General features: G+C 46.0%; 1 protein-coding gene across 1 annotated transcript in view; it reads right to left on the bottom strand.

The window, feature by feature from the left end:
• The window catches only part of LOC146350802 (lipase member M-like), a 42801-nt gene extending 24271 nt beyond the window's left edge, over nt 1–18530 (bottom strand). Inside the window, exons 1-3 of the mRNA XM_084841914.1 lie at nt 18305–18530; nt 8959–9085; nt 5089–5206 (exon numbers count right to left, since the gene is read on the bottom strand). Of these exons, the coding sequence (XP_084698040.1) occupies nt 5089–5206; nt 8959–9078 (238 nt within the window). The 5' untranslated portion in view covers nt 9079–9085; nt 18305–18530. The remainder of the gene's footprint in view (nt 1–5088; nt 5207–8958; nt 9086–18304) is intronic.
• Nucleotides 18531–22193: the final 3663 nt, after the last annotated feature.

Below are 22193 nucleotides of genomic sequence, written 5' to 3'. Positions count from 1 at the left end.
AATATAGGATAAGGGTAAGGCTGGCACCAGTGAATGAGTAGTCCAGGCAACCAAAACTCAGGTATTCTTTGAAATTCACACTTCTCCAAATTGGAACAGAGCTCTCCAGTCAAAAAATTGTGCACAAAAAGGCATTATATTAAGAAAGTTGGTAGCAAAAATATGTATGCTAGGCAAAACTGCAAACAAAAATGCATACAAATTTTATATGAGCTTAAAACATTTTTTAATGGATGATCCAACAGGATGATCCAACAATAAGGCTAGAAATAGGAGAAACTACAAGAAACCGAAATGGACAGATTCATCCATCCAGCCTCCCTATGCACCTCATTCCACTGCCAAGCTGCTCTCATAGCTAGGAATTTTTCCTAATACTTCCTGTGCTTGGTCAGCTTCTTGTAGTTTTAATTTGTTTAGAAACATTTCATAAGAAGCCTACATTCCTCAAATTTGACTCTAAGGGAGCCTCCTTGATCATGCAATCCTATATATGTCTACTCAAAGTCCCACTGCATTCAAAGGGCTTTCTCCCAAGTAGGTGGGTGATGTTGACAAGGTTCTTGGACAGGTTCATGCAACCACTTCCGTACTGGATCCTTTCTCCTATTGGCTTACAAAAACTGCCAGGGAAGGAACAGCTGGCTGGGCCAGGGAGGTGATTAATGCCTCCTTGTGAGAGGGAGTGGTCCCAGGCCACCTCAGAGAGGCAGTGCTAAGACCACTCCTGAAGAAACCTTCCCTGGACCTGGAAAATCTTAATAATTTTAGGCCACTGGCAAACGTTCCTTTCCTGGGCAAGGTTCTTGAGTGGGTGGTTGCCAACCATCTCCAGATACCCTTGGATGAGACTGATTGATTATCTAGATCTATTTCAGTTAGTGTTAAGGCCAGGTTTTGGCATGGAAACAGCCTTGGACTCCCTGTATGATTACCTATGTTGGGAGAGAGATGGGGGACTGTGACCTTGTTGATTCTCCTTGATCTCTCGGTGGCTTTCGATATTATGGTATCCTTCTGGGACGATTGTCTGAGCTGGGAGTGGGAGGACCTACATTGCAGTGGTTTTGCTCCTACTTGGATGGTCAGCTCCAGAAGGTGGTGCTTGGGGAACAGTACTCAGCCCCGTGGATTTTCCAGTATGGGGTTCCACAGGGGTCAGCTTTCTCCCCCATGCTATTTAACACCTACATGAAACTGTTGAGTTATCTGGAGTTTTGGAGTGCATTGTCATTAGTACGCTGATGACACTCAGCTCTATTTCTCCTTTTCATCTTCTTCAGGTGAGGCTGTGGATGCACTAAATCGGTGCCTGGCTGCAACAATGGACTGGATGAGGGCTAATAAACTGAAACTTGATCCAGACAAGACTGAGATGCTGTTCGTGGGTGGTTCTTCTGACTGGATGGAGAGTGCTCAACCTGTTCTGGATGGGGTTGCACTCCCTCTGAAGGAGCAGGTCTGTAGCTTGGGGGTCCTTCTTAAGCCATCTTTGTCACTTGAGGCTCAGGTGGCTTCAGTGGCTTGGAGTGCCTTCTACCAACTTTGGTTGGTGGCCCATCTATGCCCCCCTATCTGGACAGGGATAACCCTAAGAGAGCATCCTTAACCATGCAATTGTATATATGTTTATTCAAATTTCATTGCATTCAAAGGGCTTTCATCCCAAGTAAGTGGATGGAGGATTGCAGCCTAAGTAAAGACAAACATCCATGTGTTTATGTTTTTATTGCTTTTAATATTTTAACTGTTTTTGTGTATTTCACCCTTACAGCAGTAAAATACATAACAGTTAAAATATTAAAAGTGATAAAAACAATAAAATATCAGTAAAAACAACAAAAGCCAACAATAAAACAACAACAAAATGTCAATAACAGCAACAACAGCAATCATATCAAGAGAAGGCCAAGGTAAAGGAAGATGTGTTCAATAGGGATGTACGAAAGTTCCACCATGGATCTCGGGGAGGCCGAATGCCAGCGCATTTGGCCCCCTGAAATCGGTGGCGAAACGGCCCCCCCCGCCCCCCCGGGACGGGACTTACCTTGGGCAGATCTTCCTGGCAGCGGCGGCGGCGGTGCGGCGGCAGCGGCGGCTGCGGCGGCCGGTCTTCCAACTGGCTGCCGCCGCCATTTCCAGGTTAAAAAAAACCCCAAAAACGTGATAGGCTACGTAAATGTTTACGTAGCCTATCACGGCTGACTTAAAAAACAAAAAACAAAAACGCACATACGCAAATGGTGGCGGCCATGGCCTCCGGCATTTGCGTTCCTTATTTTGGCACGTCTTAGTCTACATAAACATTTATGTAGACTAAGACGGCAAAAATAAGGGGAACACAAATAGCGTAGACGCTCCGTTCCTCCTCTCCCCCGGAATCCTGGCTGGCCGGCTGTGCTCCGCAGGGATTCTGTGGAGCCGCCGGCCAGCTCCGCCAGCAGCTGGACATCTGGCCGCTGGCTAGTAGGGACGCAAATGGCGGCGGCCGTAGCCGCTGCTGTTTGCATCCCTGCAGTCAGCCGTGATAGGCTACGTAAATGTTTACATAGCCTATCACAGCTGACTTAAAAAAACAAAACAAAACGCGTGTACGCAAATGGCGGCGGCCACGGCCGCCACCATTTGCGTTCCTTATTTTGGCACGTCTTAGTCTACGTCAAGATTTACGTAGACTAAGACGGTGAAAATAAGGGCTACAGACGCTACGCTATTTGCGTTCCCCTTATTTTCGCCGTCTTAGTCTACGTAAATCTTGACGTAGACTAAGACATGCCAAAATAAGGAACGCAAATGACGGCGGCCATGGCCGCCACCATTTGCGTACATGCGTTGTTGTTGTTGTTTTTTTAAGTCAGCCGTGATAGGCTACGTAAACATTTACGTAGCCTATCACGTTTTTTTTTTTTAAACGTAGCCGCGATAGGCTACGTAAATCTTTACGTAGTCTATCATGTTTGTTTTTTTTAACTGGAAATGGCGGCGGTGGCAGCCGGTCGGAAGACCGGCCGCCGCAGCCGCCGCCGAACCGCTGCTGTAGCCGCCGCCAGAGCCGCCGCCGCCGCCAGGAAGATCCGCCCCAGGTAAGTCTCGTCCTGGGGGGGGGGCGGGGGGCAGACCGTTCCGCCACCGATTTTGGAGGGCCGAATGCGCTGGCATTCGGCCTCCCCGAGATCCGTGGCGGAATTCTCTGACATCCCTACGCCGTAGCCACTGCCATTTGCATATGCTGTGTTTTTTTTTGGGGGGGGGGTTAGCCGTGATAGGCTATGTACATTCTTATGTAGCTTATCACGGCTGCCTGGCTGGACGCAAATGGTGGCCGCTACTAAATGGTGGCCCATCCGCGGATGGAAATCCGGCTGTGGACAGCCCTGGCTGCAGAGCGGAGCTGGCCATCGAGGATTCCGGGGGGAGGGACGGAGCGCCTCCTCCCCCACTGCGAAAGATTCCGCAAAAAGGTAAGTGAGTTTCGTACATCCCTATTGGGTGAGCAAATGAGAAGGGCCTCTCTTTCTGATCTGAAAGAGCAAACAGGCTGATATGGGTGAATGCGGTCCTTTAAGTAACTTGGTCCCAAACCGTTTAATGCTTTACAGGTCAAAATCGGCCTCAGAAACACGCTGGTAACCAATGCAGCTGGTGCAGTATAGCCATTATATGACTGAATTGCCTCACCCCCACCAATACTTGGGCACCCACATCCTGCACCAACTGAAGTTTCTGAACCATCTTCAAAGTCTGCCCCTCATACAGCGCATTACAGTAATCCAGCCTGGACATCACTTGTGCATGGATAACTGAGGTAAAGTCCGCCCTCTCTAGATAGGGCTGCAGCTGGCGAGCCAGTCTAAGCTGGTAAAATGCACTCCCGGACACTGCAGCCACCTGGGCTTCCTAGTTAGCAAAGAGTCCAGGAGGACTCCCAGACTGTAAACTTGGTCTGGGGGGGGGGGAATACCACCCCATCTAAGACCAGTTGTAAATCTCCATCCGAAGTAGTTGGTTTCCCAACCCACAATAACTCCATCTTGTCTGGATTCAGTTTCAGCTTGTTCACCCTCATCCATCCCAGCCTCCAGACACTGGTTCAAGAGTTCCACAGCCTCCCTGGGATGTGCAGATAGAAATGAGAAATAGAGCTGAGTATCATCCACATACCCATGCCATTTCAGCCCAGATCTCCTGATTACTTCCCCCAGTGGTTTCGTGTACATGTGAAAAAGCATGGGGGACAAGATAGAACTTTGCGGCACCCCACAAGCTAACTGCCATGGTGTTGAACAGAAGTCCCCCAGCAGTCTGAGACTGCTCCTCCAGGAAGGACTGGAACTACTTCAAAACCATGTCTCCCAAGCCCAATCCAGATAAACAATCCAGAAGGATACCATGATGGTATCGAAAGCCGATCCAGAAAAACTGACAGGGTTACACTTCCCTTGTCCATTCCCCAGCATAATTCATCAACCAGGGTGACCAAGGATGTTTCTGTCTCATTACCAGGTCTGAAACCTGACTGGATTGGAATAGATCTAAATAATCAGTTTCATCCAAGATGGCTTGGAGTTGTGAGGCCACCACATGCTCCAGCATCTTGCCCAAGAATGGCAAATCTGACACAGGGCAGTAGTTATCCAAAACCATAGGTTCTGAATTTGGTTTCTTCAACAAGGGCCACACATCACAACTTCTTTTATCTGTTTATCTGTTCCACAATGCAGAAAGAAAAAATCCCACCAGCAGTGCAATTTCTGATCCACCAAATGCTACTGTTATAATATATGTACGTGTTGCACTCCAGACCAGGAATAGAGAGAAAAATAAAAGTGTTATTATCAAAAAGAATTCCCATCAACACACCAAACTACTGTGCCCATTGAAAGCCCTGACTCAGCTGCCCTGGAGTTCACTTTTCTCTCTTTTCCCCAGAGTTCCACTGGGGTTCTATTAAAGGGATAGTAAGATATATCAACAGCAAATCTCAAGGCAGACTTTGAATGGGCAAAATATTATGGCAGACTAGATGAGAAAATCAAAGTGTGATGGGTGGGTTGCTATTTGATTCACTTAGTCTTTCGGTGGCATTACCTTTGTTTTCACCATTATATCTTCCATGAGGTATTCTGAAGACTGTAAGTATATATCCATCTTCTGTCTCAACCTGATATTCCTCACTTGGGTAGCCATGATAACGGATAATGCCACTCTGCAGGAGGAAAACCAAGTAGGCTTATTGGAAGGAATCCTCTGTGGACCTAAACAAAGCATTCATTTGGAGGAAGACAGGACTTACTGCTAAAGGAAGCCTAAGAAATGGCATTTCTGTGGCCTCTAACATTGGATAAGTTACCAGGATTTCAATGTACGGTGGCCATTAAAAATGGTGGAACTTAAGCCCTATTTAGGCATTCAGAAAGGGGTTAAAATAAATGTGAGAGAAGAGGGAGCACTTTAGCCCCACCCCTCCTCATGCATTTTCATGCACTGGGTGAGATAGAAACCCTAAATTGCTTGGACAAATTTTGTATGGAATATGGAATTGCTGCCGAATGCAAACCCTGAATAAAGTAATAAATAACTTTTTAAAAACCTTTCTTAATAAATAAAGAAGAATGATTTAGACAGGAAGGTAGGTACATAGACAGGGGAAATGAGCTTGGACACTTACATGATGTGTTCGTGACAAGGGATCCCCCCCCCCACAATATTCATTCTTGAATTGAAAGCTTAAGTGGGGGAAAGGTGATAATTGCCAGTGTTGTTATTAAAATATTGATAAGTCAAAGATAAACCCCTTATTCTGGCAAAGACAGACAGCCAATAAATGGAGGTTCATGGAATGGTCTGCCATACATAGCTGCTGGGCTGCATTCAGTTAGGTGGGTCACAACATATATCATACATCAAACGTTTTACAGCACTGGATCCGGATTTACCACACACTTAGGACAATGGCTGGGTGAATATGTACATTCAAGCCTTTTCTGATTTTGTATGCTTCATTCCACCCCCCCCCCCCCGCAATTTGGCTTAAGTGTAAAACAACCAAACATTTTACAGCACTGGATCCAGATTTAGTCAAAATTAGAGTGGACCCATTGAAATGGGAGTTGACAAAATTAATGAAGTGCTAGATGTTAATCTGGTACTAAAAGGGTTAACAAAGAGTAAAGATGGCTGATTTGATCTGGGGGAGGCCTACAAGAAGAGCCCCTAGAAGACCCCAGATTTGTAACCAGCTTTATGTTCCAGACTCTTGACCCCTGGGTGAGAAGACTGTGAAGTTTGATTCTGTGCTAAATGATGTTAGTTCACTAACTGAGACTCTAACTGACATTTTGTTAGGGATGTTGGAGAATTCCGCCACAGACTTCAGTGAGGCCGGATTCTTTAGAATCTGCTCCCCTGGAGTCCATGGTGGAACGGACTACCCCCCCACCCCCCGAAATCCCCAGAACGGACCTAACTGGCGGCGGCTCTGGTGGTGGTGGCGGCTCCGGGTCGTCTTCTGGGCTGCTGCAGCCGGCTTTTGCGTCCCTGCTTTAGCCATGATAGGCTACATAAATATATACGTAGCCTATCACGGCCTAGCATAGGGACACAAATGGTGTCCCCTATGCAGGACGCCATTTGCGTCCGCAGCAGCCCGGCAGAGGATGGGGGCCTCGCTGTGGAGCGGAGCCAGCCAGGCAGGATTCCAGGGGGGAGGACCGGATCACCTCCCCACCCTCTGCTGACCCCAACAGAGCCAGGTAAGTGGGGTTTTGTACAACCCTACATTTTGCAGGACTGTCTTTTCAGAAAGGAAAAAAAAATGCAGCTGTCTTTACAAGTGGCTTCACAGAGCTTGCTCAAGGCCATGACGTGCTGGCAGAGTGTCTAAGTGAGATGAACAGCAGAACTGAGCATGCTCAGATGCCTACTTAGAGGAGGAAAAGTACTGTTTTGGCATTTCATGGTGTACACCTGCTGATAAGAGAATGTCCTTTCTTGGGCGGGGAAGTATAGCCCTGAGCACGAGCGACAACTAGGAGGAGGTGTTTGGGCGGATATGACCAAAAATGGCCAAAGATGACAGGGAGTTCAAAGAAGATATACCAAAGAGAAATGTGTCAATCAAGATAACATGCCCAGATGGCAGACTTTCGGTCATATTTTGGGACATATATATTTGGGACATTTCAAAGTAACCCGTTTGTAATGGTGCCAGATACGTTCCCCAGACATATGAAATTGTAGGAGATAGATGAGACACCTTGCTTCTGATTGGTGGGCAAATGCTCTAACCACGTGCACCCCGTTTCTATTGGAAGCTGATCATCTCATTTCTCCTTGGGCCCCACCTTTGACCAAAGCAGAGGTATAAAAGCACAGGTAATGGGAGGATCCAGGCCCAAGGATCTGAGTAACTATGGACCTCTTTAGACTCTTAGACTTTGGAACTTAAGGTATTTTCTGAAAGTAGAACTTAGAATTATTTCTGAGTTTAGGACTTAGAGTGCTTTCTGAATGTGAGACTTGGAGGTTATTTCTGAGGAGGGGATTTGGAATCCCATCTGCAGAGGTGGCAAATGGAATTATTTCCAGGTCTTGGGTTTTCCATTTACTCTAACTCCTATCTCTATTCTTCATATGCCTAGAGGAACTTAGTAATGCTTTAGCATAAGCTTTTGTATTCAAGTAAGAAGCAGGAGGCGGCGGGAGGCTTAACACTTAGTTTAGGTTGTTTTGGTTTAGCTTTGAACTGCAAGTAGTAAACAGGAGTAAGTTGAAAAGAGGAGTCATAACAATGCTAGAAGCTCAAGCAGTTATCTTATTGGCCAAGTTCATAGTACCAGCTTTGGCAATTGCAATTCTTTTGATTTAGCTTCTATTTTTGTTGCATTCTCTTTCCCTGTAATTGTAGAGAAGTTTCTAATGCTCATATAACCACCATGCCACTTTTTTATTTTGTATTTTCTCTAAAATAAAGCCTTGAATAGATTTCAATCTACGCTTTTGTCTGTAGTGATGTTTGTCTGTTTGGTTACCCACGGGGGTGCTTCGGACCCATTTGGCACAGGTTCTGAGGTTAAACGGGACCGAATTTACACTAGGTCATTTATTTAAGGAAATATGATAATAGAAGTCTCACGACAGGCCAGTCTTTGATCTTAACTTCTAAAGACCCATTATACTGTTACTAGAAACCCAGAAAGTGGTGATGGTGGCATGCAGAGTTACTGCATCACTGCCTCATCCAGTGTAATATTTTGTACTGAAAAAACAGATTGAAATGTTACCAGGTGCACATGCAGGTCTCCGTAAAGCCCTTGCCTGTGGTGGAGCTTCTTGTTGCAATGAAGCTATGTTCGTTGCAACATGTGTTGTCATTTCTTTGCAAGATACACACATTACAGCCATTGATTCCAAGGTTATGCCAGACCTGGCATGTGCTCATGATTACATATGACACATGGGGTGGAGATATTTAACACTCCCCATCCACTGCTGTCTAAAGGCCTCCTGCTCCATCAGAAGACTCTACCCTTTCTCCCTTCTTGCCCCATATGCTTGGAATTGCTTCTCAGAACATCTACATAATGCACGTCCTTAATCTCTCTTCAGAACCTACCCATTCCCATAAAGCCTTTGCTTAAGCCCCAAGTTCCCACGCCCTACTGCAATCGCTTCAACAGTCCTAAGTGGGACTGGGAAGGTTCTGCTGGCTGGCAGCTCACATCGACAGCAATGCTGAAATTGGATCCACCACCTCCAGGGCCCCTGCTGCAGGGGAAGAGGGCAGCTTTGGATGCAGTGAAGAAGAGCTGTGGGGAGCCAGCCTTTATCTTTATTGATTTAATCATCATGTATTATTGACATTTATATACCACCTCACCTGCTAAAAAGCCATCAAAGCTGCTGCCTTTGGGGCATCAGCTACCCAAAGACCAATGGTCCAAACTGTTCTCAACTTACAGGATTCAAATAGCATTCAGAGTGCAGTATATTTTTAGTCACAGGTTCTTCTGAAGTTTTGAATTCTTCTGAACTGAAAACTCCTTGGCAGAAACAGGCTACTATAATGAAGCTCCGCATCTTCAACCTACATGGAATAATACAGTTGTTTCTTAATAAGAATGCAGTGGTTTGGGCAGGTTTAAAGCAACAATGTCATGCCCAAAGCTTTCAGTTAACATGGAAAACACATGCTGAGGTCTCATCTAGGGATGGAAGAACTTGCAACTTTCAAGCCCACTAAAATGTTCCACTTCAGCAAAGGAGATTGTTACCTTGTCATGGTGCTGGAGCTTGAGCACCTCAATAACGTCATGAGCTAAACCGTGGAGGGACACCCAAGATGGGAACGTCATGGCAGAGAGGTCAGACTACATACAATCCCTGGGGAAGGAAACGGCAACCCACCCCAGTATTCTTGCCATGAAAACTAAATGGATCAGTACAACCAGAGATATGTCGGTATACCATCGGAAGATGGGACTCCCAGGTCAGAAGATGGTCAAAATGCTACTGGGGAGGAACAGAGGATAAGTTCAACTAGCCCCAGATGTGATGACACAGCTAGCTCAAAGCCGAAAGGACGGCTAGCAGCCGATGGTGCTGGTGGTGAACGACAAATCCGATGTTGTAAAGATCAACACACCATAGGAACCTGGAATGTAAGATCTATGAGCCAGGGCAAATTGGATGTGGTTATTGTGGAGATGTCAAGATTAAATATAGACATTTTGGGTGTCAGTGAACTGAAATGGACTGGAATGAGCCACTTCACATCAAATGACCACCAGACCAGATCTACTACTGTGGACAAGAGGACCACAGAAGAAATGGAGTAGCCTTCATAATTAATAATAAAGTGGCTAAAGCAGTGCTTGGATACAATCCAAAAAATGACAGAATGATCTCAATTCAAATTCAGGGTAAGCCATTTAACATCACAGTGATCCAAATATACGCCCCAACCACAGATGCTGAAGAAGCAGAAGTAGATCAGTTCTATGAGGATCTGCAGCACCTACTGGATACTATGCCAGAAAAAGATGTTATTTTCATTACAGGAGACTGGAATGCTAAGGTGAGTAGTCAAACGACACCTGGAATTACAGGCAAGCATGGTCTGGGAGAACAAAATGAAGCAGGACATAGGCTGATAGCATTTTGCCAAGACAACTCACTGTGCATAACAAACACTCTCTTCCAGCAACCTAAGAGACAACTTTATACATGGACTTCACCAAACGGTCGACACCGAAATCAGATTGACTACATCCTTTGTAGCCAAAGGTGGCGGACATCTATGCAGTTGGTAAATCAAGACCTGGAGCTGATTGTAGTTCAGATCATGAACTTCTTATTGCACAATTTAGAATCAGACTAAAGAGAATAGGGAAGACCCACAGATCAGTCAGATATGAGCTCACGAATATTCCTAATGAATATGCAGTGGAGGTGAAGAATAGATTTAAGGGACTAGATTTAGTAGATAGGGTCCCGGAAGAACTATGGACAGAAGTTTGCAACATTGTTCAGGAGGCGGCAACAAAAAACTTCCCAAAGAAAAAGAAAACCAAGAAGGCAAGATGGCTGTCTGCTGAGACACTGAAAGCCGCCCAAGAAAGAAGGAAAGCAAAAGGCAACAGTGATCGGGGGAGATATGCCCAATTAAATGCAAAATTCCAGAGGTTAGCCAGAAGAGATAAGGAATTATTTTTAAACAAGCAACGTGCGGAAGCGGAAGAAGATAATAGAATAGGAAGGACAAGAGACCTCTTCCAGAAAATTAGAAACATCAGAGGTAAATTCCAGGCAAAAATGGGTATGATCAAAAACAAAGATGGCAAGGACCTAACAGAAGCAGAAGAGATCAAGAAAAGGTGGCAAGAATATATGGAAGATCTGTATAGGAAGGATAATAATATCGGGGATAGATTTGACAGTGTGGTCAGTGAGCTAGAGCCAGACATCCTGAGGAATGAGATTGAACGGGCCTTAAGAAGCATTGCTAATAACAAGGCAGCAGGAGATGACGGTATCTCAGCTGAGCTGTTTAAAATCTTGCAAGATGATGCTGTCAAGGTGATGCATGCCATATGGCAGCAAATTTGGAAAACACAAGAATGGCCAACAGATTGGAAAAAATCAACTTATACCCCCATACTAAAAAAGGGAAGCACCAAAGAATGTTCAAACTATCAAACAGTGGCACTTATTTCACATACCAGTAAGGTAATGCTCAAGATCTTGCAAGGTAGACTCCAGCAATTCATGGAACGAGAATTGCCAGATGTACAAGCTGGGTTTAGAAAAGGCAGAGGAACTAGAGACCAAATTGCCAATATCTGCTGGATTATGGAGAAAGCCAGGGAGTTTCAGAAAAACATCTATTTCTGTTTTATGGACTATTCTAAAGCCTTTTACTGTGTGGATCATAACAAATTGTGGCAAGTTCTTGGTGGTATGGGGATACCAAGTCATCTTGTCTGCCTCCTGAGGAATCTGTATAACGACCAAGTAGCAATGGTAAGAACAGACCACGGAACAACGGACTGGTTCAAGATTGGGAAAGGAGTATGGCAGGGTTGTATACGAGAGTTGAACCCTACCTATTCAACCTGTACGCAGAACACATCATGCAACGTGCTGGGCTTGATGAAGCCAAGGCTGGAGTTAAAATTGCTGGAAGAAACATTAATAATCTCAGATATGTAGATGATACCACTTTGATGGCTGAAAGCGAGGAGGAGCTGAGGAACCTCATGATGAAGGTGAAAGAAGAAAGTGCAAAAGCTGGGTTGCAGTTAAACCTCAAAAAAACCAAGATTATGGCAACCAGCTTGATTGAGAACTGGCAAATAGAGGGAGAAAACATGGAGGCAGTGACAGACTTTGTCTTTCTAGGTGCAAAGATTACTGCAGACGCTGACTGCAGCTAGCTAATCAGAAGACGTTTACTTCTTGGGAGGACAGCAATGACAAATCTTGATAAAATAGTTAAGAGCAGAGACATCACACTGACAACAAAGGTCCGCATAGTTAAAGCAATGGTATTCCCCGTAGTAACCTATGGCCGCGAGAGCTGGACCATAAGGAAGGCTGAGCGAAGGAAGATAGATGCTTTTGAACTGTGGGTGCTGGAGGAAAATTCTGAGAGTGCCTTGGGCTGCAAGAAGATCAAACCAGTCCATACTCCAGGAAATAAAGCCAGACTGCTCACTTGAGGGAATGATATTAAAGGCAAAACTGAAGTACTTTGGCCCCATCATGAGAAGACAGGATACCCTGGAGAAGATGCTTATGCTAGGGAAAATGGAAGGCAAAAGGAAGAGGGGCCGACCAAGGGCAAGGTGGATGGATGATATTCTGGAGGTGACGGACTCGACTTTGGGGGAGCTGGGGGTGGCGACGGCTGACAGGAAGCTCTGGTGTGGGCTGGTCCATGAAGTCATGAAGAGTTGGAAGCGACTGACCGAATAAACAACAACAACAACAACAAATGTTCCAAATGCCATTTCAAGCTCATTTCACCTCACTCAGGTATTGTGTATTGGCCTCAGGCCTGTAACCAAGTTACCTGTAGTGTTAGAGAGGCCTAGAGAGCCATGATGCTTTGCTTAAATTCATTATTAGTGCAATTCCCTTGCTAGTGGGCCTCTGAGCATGTGAGATGAGTCAAAGGCCGATAGCAGCCTAGCAAATTCCATACTAATGAGCAGAGTGTCTTATGTGCCTGGGAAGCAAAGTTTGTTTGTCTTAAATCTGTAGGTGGCTGTGCTGGGAACCCAGCATGGCTAGTCTATGCTGGGAATGAATGCTAGGTGGCGCTTGAAAGTGTCGTGCTGCCTGACTGCTAACATGTATGGTATAAAACCCATTTTAACCCATGACTCTGGGTTCAGAGAAGCTGTCTGATCCAACCATTGGGTACGCCTGTGTACTGATTGTGCTCAATAAACTATCTCCTTGTAAGTAAACCTGGGTCTGATTTATCACTGTCTTGGCACCTCTAAATTAAAAGTTCAAAGCCCGGGAAGGAGGATGCGGTTGTCAGCGTGTTAAACTGACTACCTGGCCACAGTTGGAGCTGTGGGGCCAGCTGCAAAGCCATCGGCGGTCTTGAGCGACCGGAAGCATGCCCAGAGGTTGAGCAAGACTGCACGCCAGTGGCTCTGGAAACTGCATTGGAATCTCTGCAGCTGGAAAAGCGGTCAGCTAAGGAGGTGCAGGGTGCAGGAACTCTGGCATGGCTGTTGCTGACAGCGTTGCAAACTGTCAGGCAGAAGGAGTTGGAATGGAGAGAGAGAACAGCAGAAAAGCTCATGGATGAGCTGCAGAAAGAAGATTTAAGGCTGTTAATTAGAGAAACATTGCAAGACAGCCTGGCCTCTAATGAGGCATGGGAGCATGAGGCTGAAGAAGTAGCCATTAAACTGATACGCCACGCTCAGAAGAAGTGCCCACAGCGTTCCAAGATGTGCAACATCATCACCTCGCCTGATTGGGATGAAATCCCTAAAAAGTGGAAACCGAAGATGAAGACCCAGAAGATGAAGACGAGAAACGGAGTAAAGGTGAAGAATCAGTGCCCCCAGGGCATGGGCTAGACCCCTGTTAGAGTGGAAAGTGTGCCAGAGGATGGTTCCAAGGCAGAATGGAGAGACCATGTTGAAGATCTCTGTCAAGGTAACAGTGTTTAATTGTAAACTGTTTTAGAATTTCATAGAGCCTGTAGCTACTGACCATCAGCTATATGAATTCTGAAGAGTGTAACCATTAAGCTTTTGCCGTGGGATTCCCTGCAATAAAGAAATCTCACTGGTTTGAATGTCCAGTGTTGGACTGCCTGAGTGTGTGTGCTGAAGATATTGAGCAAACCTGGCAGCATCGTTCCTGGCCAAGCCAAAGTGCTACTACCATGCTCCTGCAAGCTGCAACAAATTGGGAGACCCAACCTGATTGAGAGAAAGAAGATATTGTAGTAGCTGTCTCCAAAAACAGTGAGACCTGTATAGCTGGCTGGCTGACACTGTAAGTGATGTCACAACTGCAAACTAAGACTGTTTTCCTATTTGAGACCCCAGTGGAAAAAGCTGACCCGAGTCATTTTTTGCCCCTGACAAGGCAAAGATCTCATTGTGTTTTGTTTTGAACTTGGGATTTACAAAAACAAACTGTAAAGCTTTACTTTGAAGCCCTGCGAATCACCCTGCCACCTCCCAAAGAAGATTGATGGCTGCGTAAAGAATGCAAGTAAAAGGCGACCCCCCATCTCCCTGCAGCGTCCTGAGTTTTGGCATTTTGTTTCTGTGTGTTCCCCAAGTTGAGGGAGAAGAAGGGTGTGTGTGTCATGTTGTGAATCCCTGGCTAGCCTAACTAGTGATAGATGGCCCCAAGAGATTTTCCCCTGACTCAAGCCTCAGTTTTCTTACTCCTTGTTTAAGAAGTATTAAAAGTACAATTGTTGTTCCCTTGCTGTTAAGAGTCGTGCAGTTCAAAACTGCCTTGTAGCTTTAAGTTTACTTTTGCAGAAGGGGAGGGGATCATAGCCAATTATCTCTCCTTTTCTCCTTGCAAAAGAGATAATTGTTGTTTTTAATGGGTTTGAAATAGCCTAAATTGAGATTTCCTCTCAAACCAGCAGGGCGGCTGGAAGATGTCTGTGAGAACCAGACAGACAGAGTGGGATTTGCAAAAGAATTGTCCAGGTTGAAGCATCACAGCTAGAAAGCTGAGCAGTGCTGCTCTGTTTAGACAGAAGCCTTGCTGAAAGACTAAAGGCCCTTGTCTGTCAAGGGATCTGGAGGGGGTGTCCTACAGTCACGACTTCCCTTTTGAGCTGATGCAGAGACAGGGAGCCTTTGCTAAGAGCATCTTGTCTTCATTGCCCAAAGCCTTCTCTGTTTGGATCCATCATCGTCTGGGCTTTTGAGAGGCACTCTGCACATGGACTGGAACTTTGGATTGTTAAAGACTTGCCATAGAAAGTACTGTGAGGCTTTTCATAGACTTGAACTCTCGTTGCTGTGGATTGTGTGTCAGGTATGTTCGTAGTCACCTCAGTATACGGCAGGCTGAGTTTGATCTACGGCTTTTGGACTTCCCTCTGCCAGAACTCATGCAGCGTAGAGTTGGCCTAGAACTCTTTGCATGTGTGAGTATGCCCTTCCCTTGATCTTGATGGGCCCTGACTATGCAACCTGGAGGAGCAGTATGATTGCTGGATCTGCTTCATCATGCCTCACCATGCAAGAGGTGTTTTCCAGTCATAGTGTTAGATTTCGTTTGTTGTGTGCATTTTATGATTTCTTAAATACCATGTGATATTTGCAAACGTCTTTATTGTCAGTTGTAACCCTGAATGACACTGAGTGTGGTTCCCAATGGTTTGATATTAGTGCCACCTGGGTCAGAGCCTTCAGGGTTAACACGCAGGAGGCAAACAAATCTATGAAAAAAAGAGAAAGAGAAAGACAAGGAGAGAGGGACAGAGAGAAAGAGAAAGTTGCAGACATAAGACAAAGAAGGGGCAAAGGCAAAGAGAAGGCAAAAGAGAGCCTATCCTAAATTTGCGTCATTGGGACTGCTGTAAGGCAGAAAGGTTTAAGTAGGTTAAGGTTCTGTTGAGAGAGCTTAGTACTATAGCACGAAGGCAAACAGCCTAACTTGCAGAGAAGACAAGTGAAGGGTTAAGGCTGGTACATGGAGCGGAGAGTTATAGGTAGAAAGTTTGAAACACGATCTGCAAAACAGGCAGGTCAGAGAGAGAGAGAGAGAGATTTCTCTTCCCAAACAGGGGGAAGAAGTAATAGCCCACCTTTGGGCTGTTACATATCAAGCAGAGTGTGATAAATCACAGTGTCAGGGCTCTGTATGTGCAAAGTGAGAAAATATATCACCTAGAAGAGGAGTCCCTCTTCGAACCGATTTCAGACTGGTTTCAGGGAATCAGGGAGTGGTGGAAACGAATGGCTGCAATAATCTTGACTGTTTTTAGCAGATTTATAGCTTTGGATGCTTGCTCATATGGCTGTCATATTTTAAAGTATATATTCAAGTAGATGTCAACCCCCTGGTGATCAAACTGCAGGGCAAAGAAGATCCGGCCCTCTGGGTAAGAAGAGATTGTGACACAAAGATTTAGTCGCCCTTTGATCATCTGGGGGGTGGGGGTAGAATGTAAGGCCCCACGCCTGAACCAAGCTATTAGTAAACTGGTATCGTCCTTTGATCATCTGGGGATGGAATGTATTGGCCCCAAGCCTGTAACCAATTTACCTGTAGTGTTAGAGAGGCCTAGAGAGCCATAATGCTTTGCTTAAGTTCATTATTAGTGCAATTCCCTTGCTAGTGGGCCTCTGAGCGTGTGAGATGAGTCAAAGGCCGATAGCAGCCTAGCACACTCCATACTAATGAGCAGAGTGTCTTATGTGCCTGGGAAGCAAAGTTTGTTTGTCTTAAAGCTGTAGGTGGCTGTGCTGGGAACCAAGCACAGCTAGTCTATGCTGGGAATGAACGTTAGGTGGCGCTTGCTAGTGTCGTTCTGCCTCACTGCTAACATGTATGGTATAAAACCCATTTTACCCCATGGCTCTGGGTTCAGAGAAGCTGTCTGATCCAACCATTGGGTATGCTTGTGTGCTTATTGTACTCGATAAACTATCTCCTTGTAAGTAAACCTGGGTCTGATTTATCACTATCTTGGCACCTCTAAATTAAGAGTTTGAAGCCCACGGCTGGGGCAATGCAATTGGTGCAGCAAGCAGGGTGCCAAGAATACTGCTATGTTCAGATTCCAAGGGAAGGAGGATGCGGTTGTCGGTGTGTTAAATGGCAATGCACCATGTTGAATGGAAAAAATGCACATTTCTGTGCATATTTTTCAAAAGAGCACTATTCCCTCCATTGACTAAAGCATAAAAAAGTGATTTTTTGAATGCAATCACAATTTTGGTGAAATTGCAGACATTTCTTGAATGTCTCCACTCATGCTCACATTCAAGATTGGAAGCATGACATTTTGGGATGATTTATGAACGTAAACAAAATTCTTCCTAGTCTCACCAATGTATGTTGTTTCACCACAATATCTTCCAGTCTTCCTCTGTGTCTGCTCAAAGACAAGTGCCATTGAGTTCAATGAGACTTAGGGCTTCATCACACAAGGCTAAACATCCTGCAATTTATTGGTGCTTCTGCTTCCGGAATCTTTGTGGGATTAGAATGGCTCCTTTCTACATGGCTTCTCAAAAAAACTAAACTTCCCAAGAAGTTCTATGTGTTTCATTACAAAGCCACTAGTTTGTGCTGTTGTAATATTTGCAATAAAGTGTCTTTAATTAGTATATCGCAATTCAATGCAAGTCCGTGATGGTAGGATGGAAAATGCTGGACTTTCGTCATCATGACAAACAACGCAATAGAGCTCACAAAGAACGGGAGGTGTCCTGGAGGAAGACGGTGTTGTGTATAGGATCCGCAAACTTCTGTGCCTAACCAAACTCAATAGCAAGAAAAAAGCCCTGTGTGAAGGAGCCCTTAGTGTCACACTAGACGTTCATTGGCTGGCGAAAGATTAAAACTTCTGTAATTCCAAATGGCAGGGGAGGGGGGGTTTAGAAAGGAAAAACCTCCATTGACTCCAATGCATTCTTCTACCTAGATAGGTGGGGGAGTGGAATTTCAGCAAGACAAAGGGTGTGTATGTGTGGGGGAGGAGGTTTAATCTGGATTGGGGCCATGTGCAGTTACACTAAAGTAAAGAGTCAGGCTCAGCTCCGTGCTACGCAGTTAACATAATGTGTAGTTTGACTCTTCCTCCCATGGAAGGTGGTACAGGATTACAGCCTAAGTAATTCTACAGGTCTAAACAAGGACTTCTCAGGGTTTGTTTTGAAAACTGCCAGGTGACCTGCATACAGATATCTCTATCCCGTTGTAGGCTCTCATGGAACTGGTTCGGTAGCATTAGTTCTGATTCTCAGCGAACTGGGGGAAAATCCCATCCCTCTTCATGGAATGGAGGTGAAGCACCACTGGAAGGATGTGTACATGGAACACCCCATAATATCACAGCAGCCAAGTAACATACACTCACTTACCCAATACTTGGAAACACTTTGTAACTGCTTTTAAAGATGTAATTGTATTTTTTAGTAAATTGAAGGATGGTTGAAGGGTGGCTCTTTAAAACCTCAAGGGTTTTAAAACCAAGCCTGTCTTGGTTACAGCTCTCCCCAGAGCACTGCTGCTGCTTACTTTTTTAAAAAAAAATAAGGAAACAAATCTCCCTATAAAAAGGACTACTCACCCAAAGCAAGGTCTTCACTGTACCTTATTGTTTTTCAGCTTTTCTGCTTTCAGGCTAGAGATCCCATAGCGGTATGGAGGAAATTGCTCTGCAAATGTTAATTTCACCCCAAAGCCTTAGTTATGAGCTTAGTTTCAACTTCTCTTGAAGGAGGTGGTAACAGAGATTTGAAGGAGCTTCTCCAGTGCCTTTACAAAGCAGATGTGTGTTGGAGGCTGTGAAGAAACTAAACGGACAAGTACTCTGTCATAAGTAGATCATAATCAGATGGCCAGGATCCTCCTCCTTCTAACCCAGAGAGATGTGGCCATATGTTTCTTGCGCAGCAGCAATCCACCCCAGGCCCTATCCTTTAAAATGGAAAATCCTTTCAAAAGCAGAAAGCATGGGTTTTGATGTTCAAATAAGAAAAAACCCTACCAAGGAACCACTTGCACTCATTCATATGTAGGGATGGATGGACCGGACTCTCCGGGACCGTTGGTCACTCACTGAGCCACCACCCACTCCTGATTGCTGCACCGTGTGAGCCCCTCGACGGCTTGGTGAGTGAGCAAGACGTGCCCAGCAGCCCCCATTGCTCCTTCCCTGAGCCATCATATTTGCAATCTACACAGACATTATGAGGACGATCTGCCCAACATCACAGGCGTGAATGGGCCATTCACACCTGTAACATTGCATAGATTTCCTTTTACGGCCACAATCTATGCAACATTCCCTTCCCGGAAATGGCCGAGCTGCCATTGTTGTGCAAACAGTGGCTCGGGGAAGGAGCAGGAGGGCTGTCGGGGGGTCGCAGACCATGCGGCACTTGTGGACAGGTCCAGTGACTGCTCTGTGGTCTGCAAATGTGGCTCCAGGGTTCCAAGCAGCGGGAGGGGGACCCCATCGGACTCCCACTCCCATATCGAGTGCCCACAACATCCTTATTCGTATGTATGCTGTCCTAGGAGGCTGTTCCAAGTGGTCCGGAGCCTGGTCGGTCCTGTGGCTCCGGAACCACTGGAGCATCCTAAGGCCTCCTGTGAGGCCTTGGCAAGGCACTTTGCAGATAAAATTTATCAGATTAGGAGTGTTACTCTGCACGCTGTGGAATGTGGATACAGTTAGCGAGCAAGAGGCAGCCTGTGGCAAACCGGTTTTGTGGGATCGGCTCCAGCTTCTTCCTTCTGATGAAGCGGACAAGGTGCTTTCATCTGTAAGGCCGACTACCTGCTTGCTTGATCCTTGCCCATCTTGGCTCATTATGGGCTGCAGAGAGAGACTGGGTGAGGGGATCAGGGCAGTGGTGAACGCCTCCCTTGAGGAGGGAGTGATGCCATCAGCCCCTCAAGGAGGCAGTGATAACACTGCTCTTAAAGAAGCCCTCCTTGGATCCTCACGTTTTGAACAATTTTCGCCCAGTCTCAAATCTGCCATTTTTGGGCAAGGTGACTGAGCGGGTGGTGGCGATGCAGTTGAAGGCACACTTGGAAGAAACTGATTATCTAGACCTATTTCAGTCGGGCTTCAGGCTTGGGCATGGGACAGAAACGGCTTGGTCGCCTTGGTGGATGATATGAAGAGGGCTCTGGACAGGGGTGAATGCTCCTTCCTTGTTCTCCTCGACCTCTCAGCAGCTTTTGATACTGTTGACCACGGTATCCTCCTGGACCTCCTGGAGGAGTTGGGCATTGGAGACACCGTATAGCGGTGGTTCCGGTCCTTCCTCTCCGGCAGGTACCAGAGGGTAGCACTGGGAGAGGAGGTTTCAGACCCATGACCACTGACTTGTGGGGTGCCACAGGGTTCCATCCTCTCCCCGATGCTATTTACCATCTATGTGAAGCTGCTGGGGGCTATCATCAGGAGGTTTGGGGTGCGGTGTCATCAGTATGCAGATGACACGCAGCTCTACTTCTCGTTCAAATTTTCACCAAGGTTGGCTGTAAAATCCCTGTCCAAATGTCTGGAGATGGTGAGTGGCTGGATGGGGAGGAATAAGCTGAAGCGGAACCCTGACAAGACCGAGGTACTTTTGGTGAGAAACAAGAGGAGGCTGGGGGATGTTGACCTGGTGTTGAATGGGGTACGGCTACCCTTGAAAGACCAGGTCCGCAGCCTGGGGGTCATTTTGGACTCCCAGCTGTCCATGGAGGCTCAGGTGTCAGCTGTGAGCCGGACAGCGCTGTATCAACTCCATCTGATACGGCGGCTGCGCCCCTTGCTTCCCGACCATCTGCTCCCATCAGTAGTACATGCCCTGGTCTCCTCTCGTTTAGACTACTGTAATGCGCTCTGCATGAGGTTACCCTTGAAGACGGTTTGGAAGTTGCAGCTGGTACAGAACGCTGCGCTTGCCTGATTAAAGGCAGCTGCCAGCGAGATCACATCACTCCAGTGCTGAAGGAGCGGCACTGTTTACCAGTTGTTTTCCGGGCCAAATTCAAGGTGTTGGTTTTGACCTTTAAAACCCTATATGGTTCCAGCCCAGCCTATCTTAAGGAGCGCCTCCAGCAAAACCAGACAGGCTGCTTAACAAGATCAGCCTCGGTTGGCCTTCTCTCTGTCCCATCAGCCAGGACAGCTAGACTGGTGGGGACAAGGGAGAGGGCCTTTTCTGTGGTGGCCCCCACTCTGTGGAACTCCTTCCCTAGGGAATTCCGCCATGCCCCCTCTTTAATGAGCTTCCGCTGTGCATTAAAAAGTGGTTGTTCAGGCAGGCATTTGGGGTGGGTTAGGGTATTTTAGAAAATGTTTTTATTGTAGAATTTTATTGTTTTAAACTGTTTTATTATATGTTGTACATCGCCCAGAGTGGCTGGGTGACTGGCCAGATGGGCGATTAATAAATTTAATAAATAATAATAATAATAATAATAATAAATAATGTACCTGCCTAAGCCTTAAGAGGGACTTACTAAAAAGGACAACATTGAAGGCCATTGAAATACATTGGTTCATTCTGAATGGCTAAGAAATCCTTGGAAGAATCTAGGGATCATCTTCAAATCAAAATACCTGCAAGAGATGAACATTGATTTCTCACAGAAAACAGCTACAAATCAAAACACTTACCAATAGAGTGGTTTTAGGGAACAACTCCAGTGACCTCTAACAAATCTGAGGCACCTGAACTATCCTGTCACATTTTCCATTACTATGCTATGTTATGCTGTTTTGCCTCATATGAGGATGTCATAAATTGGCGTTCTTGCCCAGTGCTATGAAGGGGTGGTCACATCTGAACCATAGGAGTTATATTGGCCATTTTCTCAGGCCATGTGGGAATAGTAATAGGGCTCCTGCTCTATCCTGTGGGGTTATGGATATCAGTCCAATACATTTGTATGGACATTGGGAAGGACAGATGCTTCCAGTGCCCCTTTGGAAGAAGAGCCCATTTCTATGGAGGGGTTCTGTCATTGGGATCCTTCAGATAATGTAAGTGTTCACCCACAGTACACTCATGAGGAATTTTGGGACACCTGATATTTCCTGTGGGGCTCCCTCTATCACTCCAGCTGAATTCTGTGGCCATTTGGAAGGAAAAGCCATTGCTATGCTGCATGCGTGGCATCCAGATTCTTAGCATTTGGAGGAGGGGCTCCCTTGGGGCATCCATGAGTGGTATTGGGGCTTCTGCTCACATCAGATGTTTTGGGGTACTCCCTATATCACCTGTGTTCAGTTTTGGGGCTCCTACTAATTTCTGAGGGGCTGCTCTGAGAAGCACTCCTATGTCATTCTGAAGGTCACTTGCACATTATGGCCATACACATGAGGGGCCATTCCAATGTCATCAAATATTGACTCTTGAGACATTTGGGGCTACCCTATCTAGCACCCATGCGCAGCTTGGGGACTCCAGCTCTTTCCTGTGGGGATGCTTACCTCAGTCCAATGC

The sequence above is a fragment of the Heloderma suspectum genome, chromosome 3 (assembly GCF_057233095.1).
Source record: "Heloderma suspectum isolate Gila_16-S chromosome 3, 16-S_ref, whole genome shotgun sequence".
NCBI classification, from domain to species: Eukaryota; Metazoa; Chordata; class Lepidosauria; order Squamata; family Helodermatidae; genus Heloderma; species Heloderma suspectum.
This window is presented reverse-complemented; position numbering and strand designations above follow the sequence as displayed.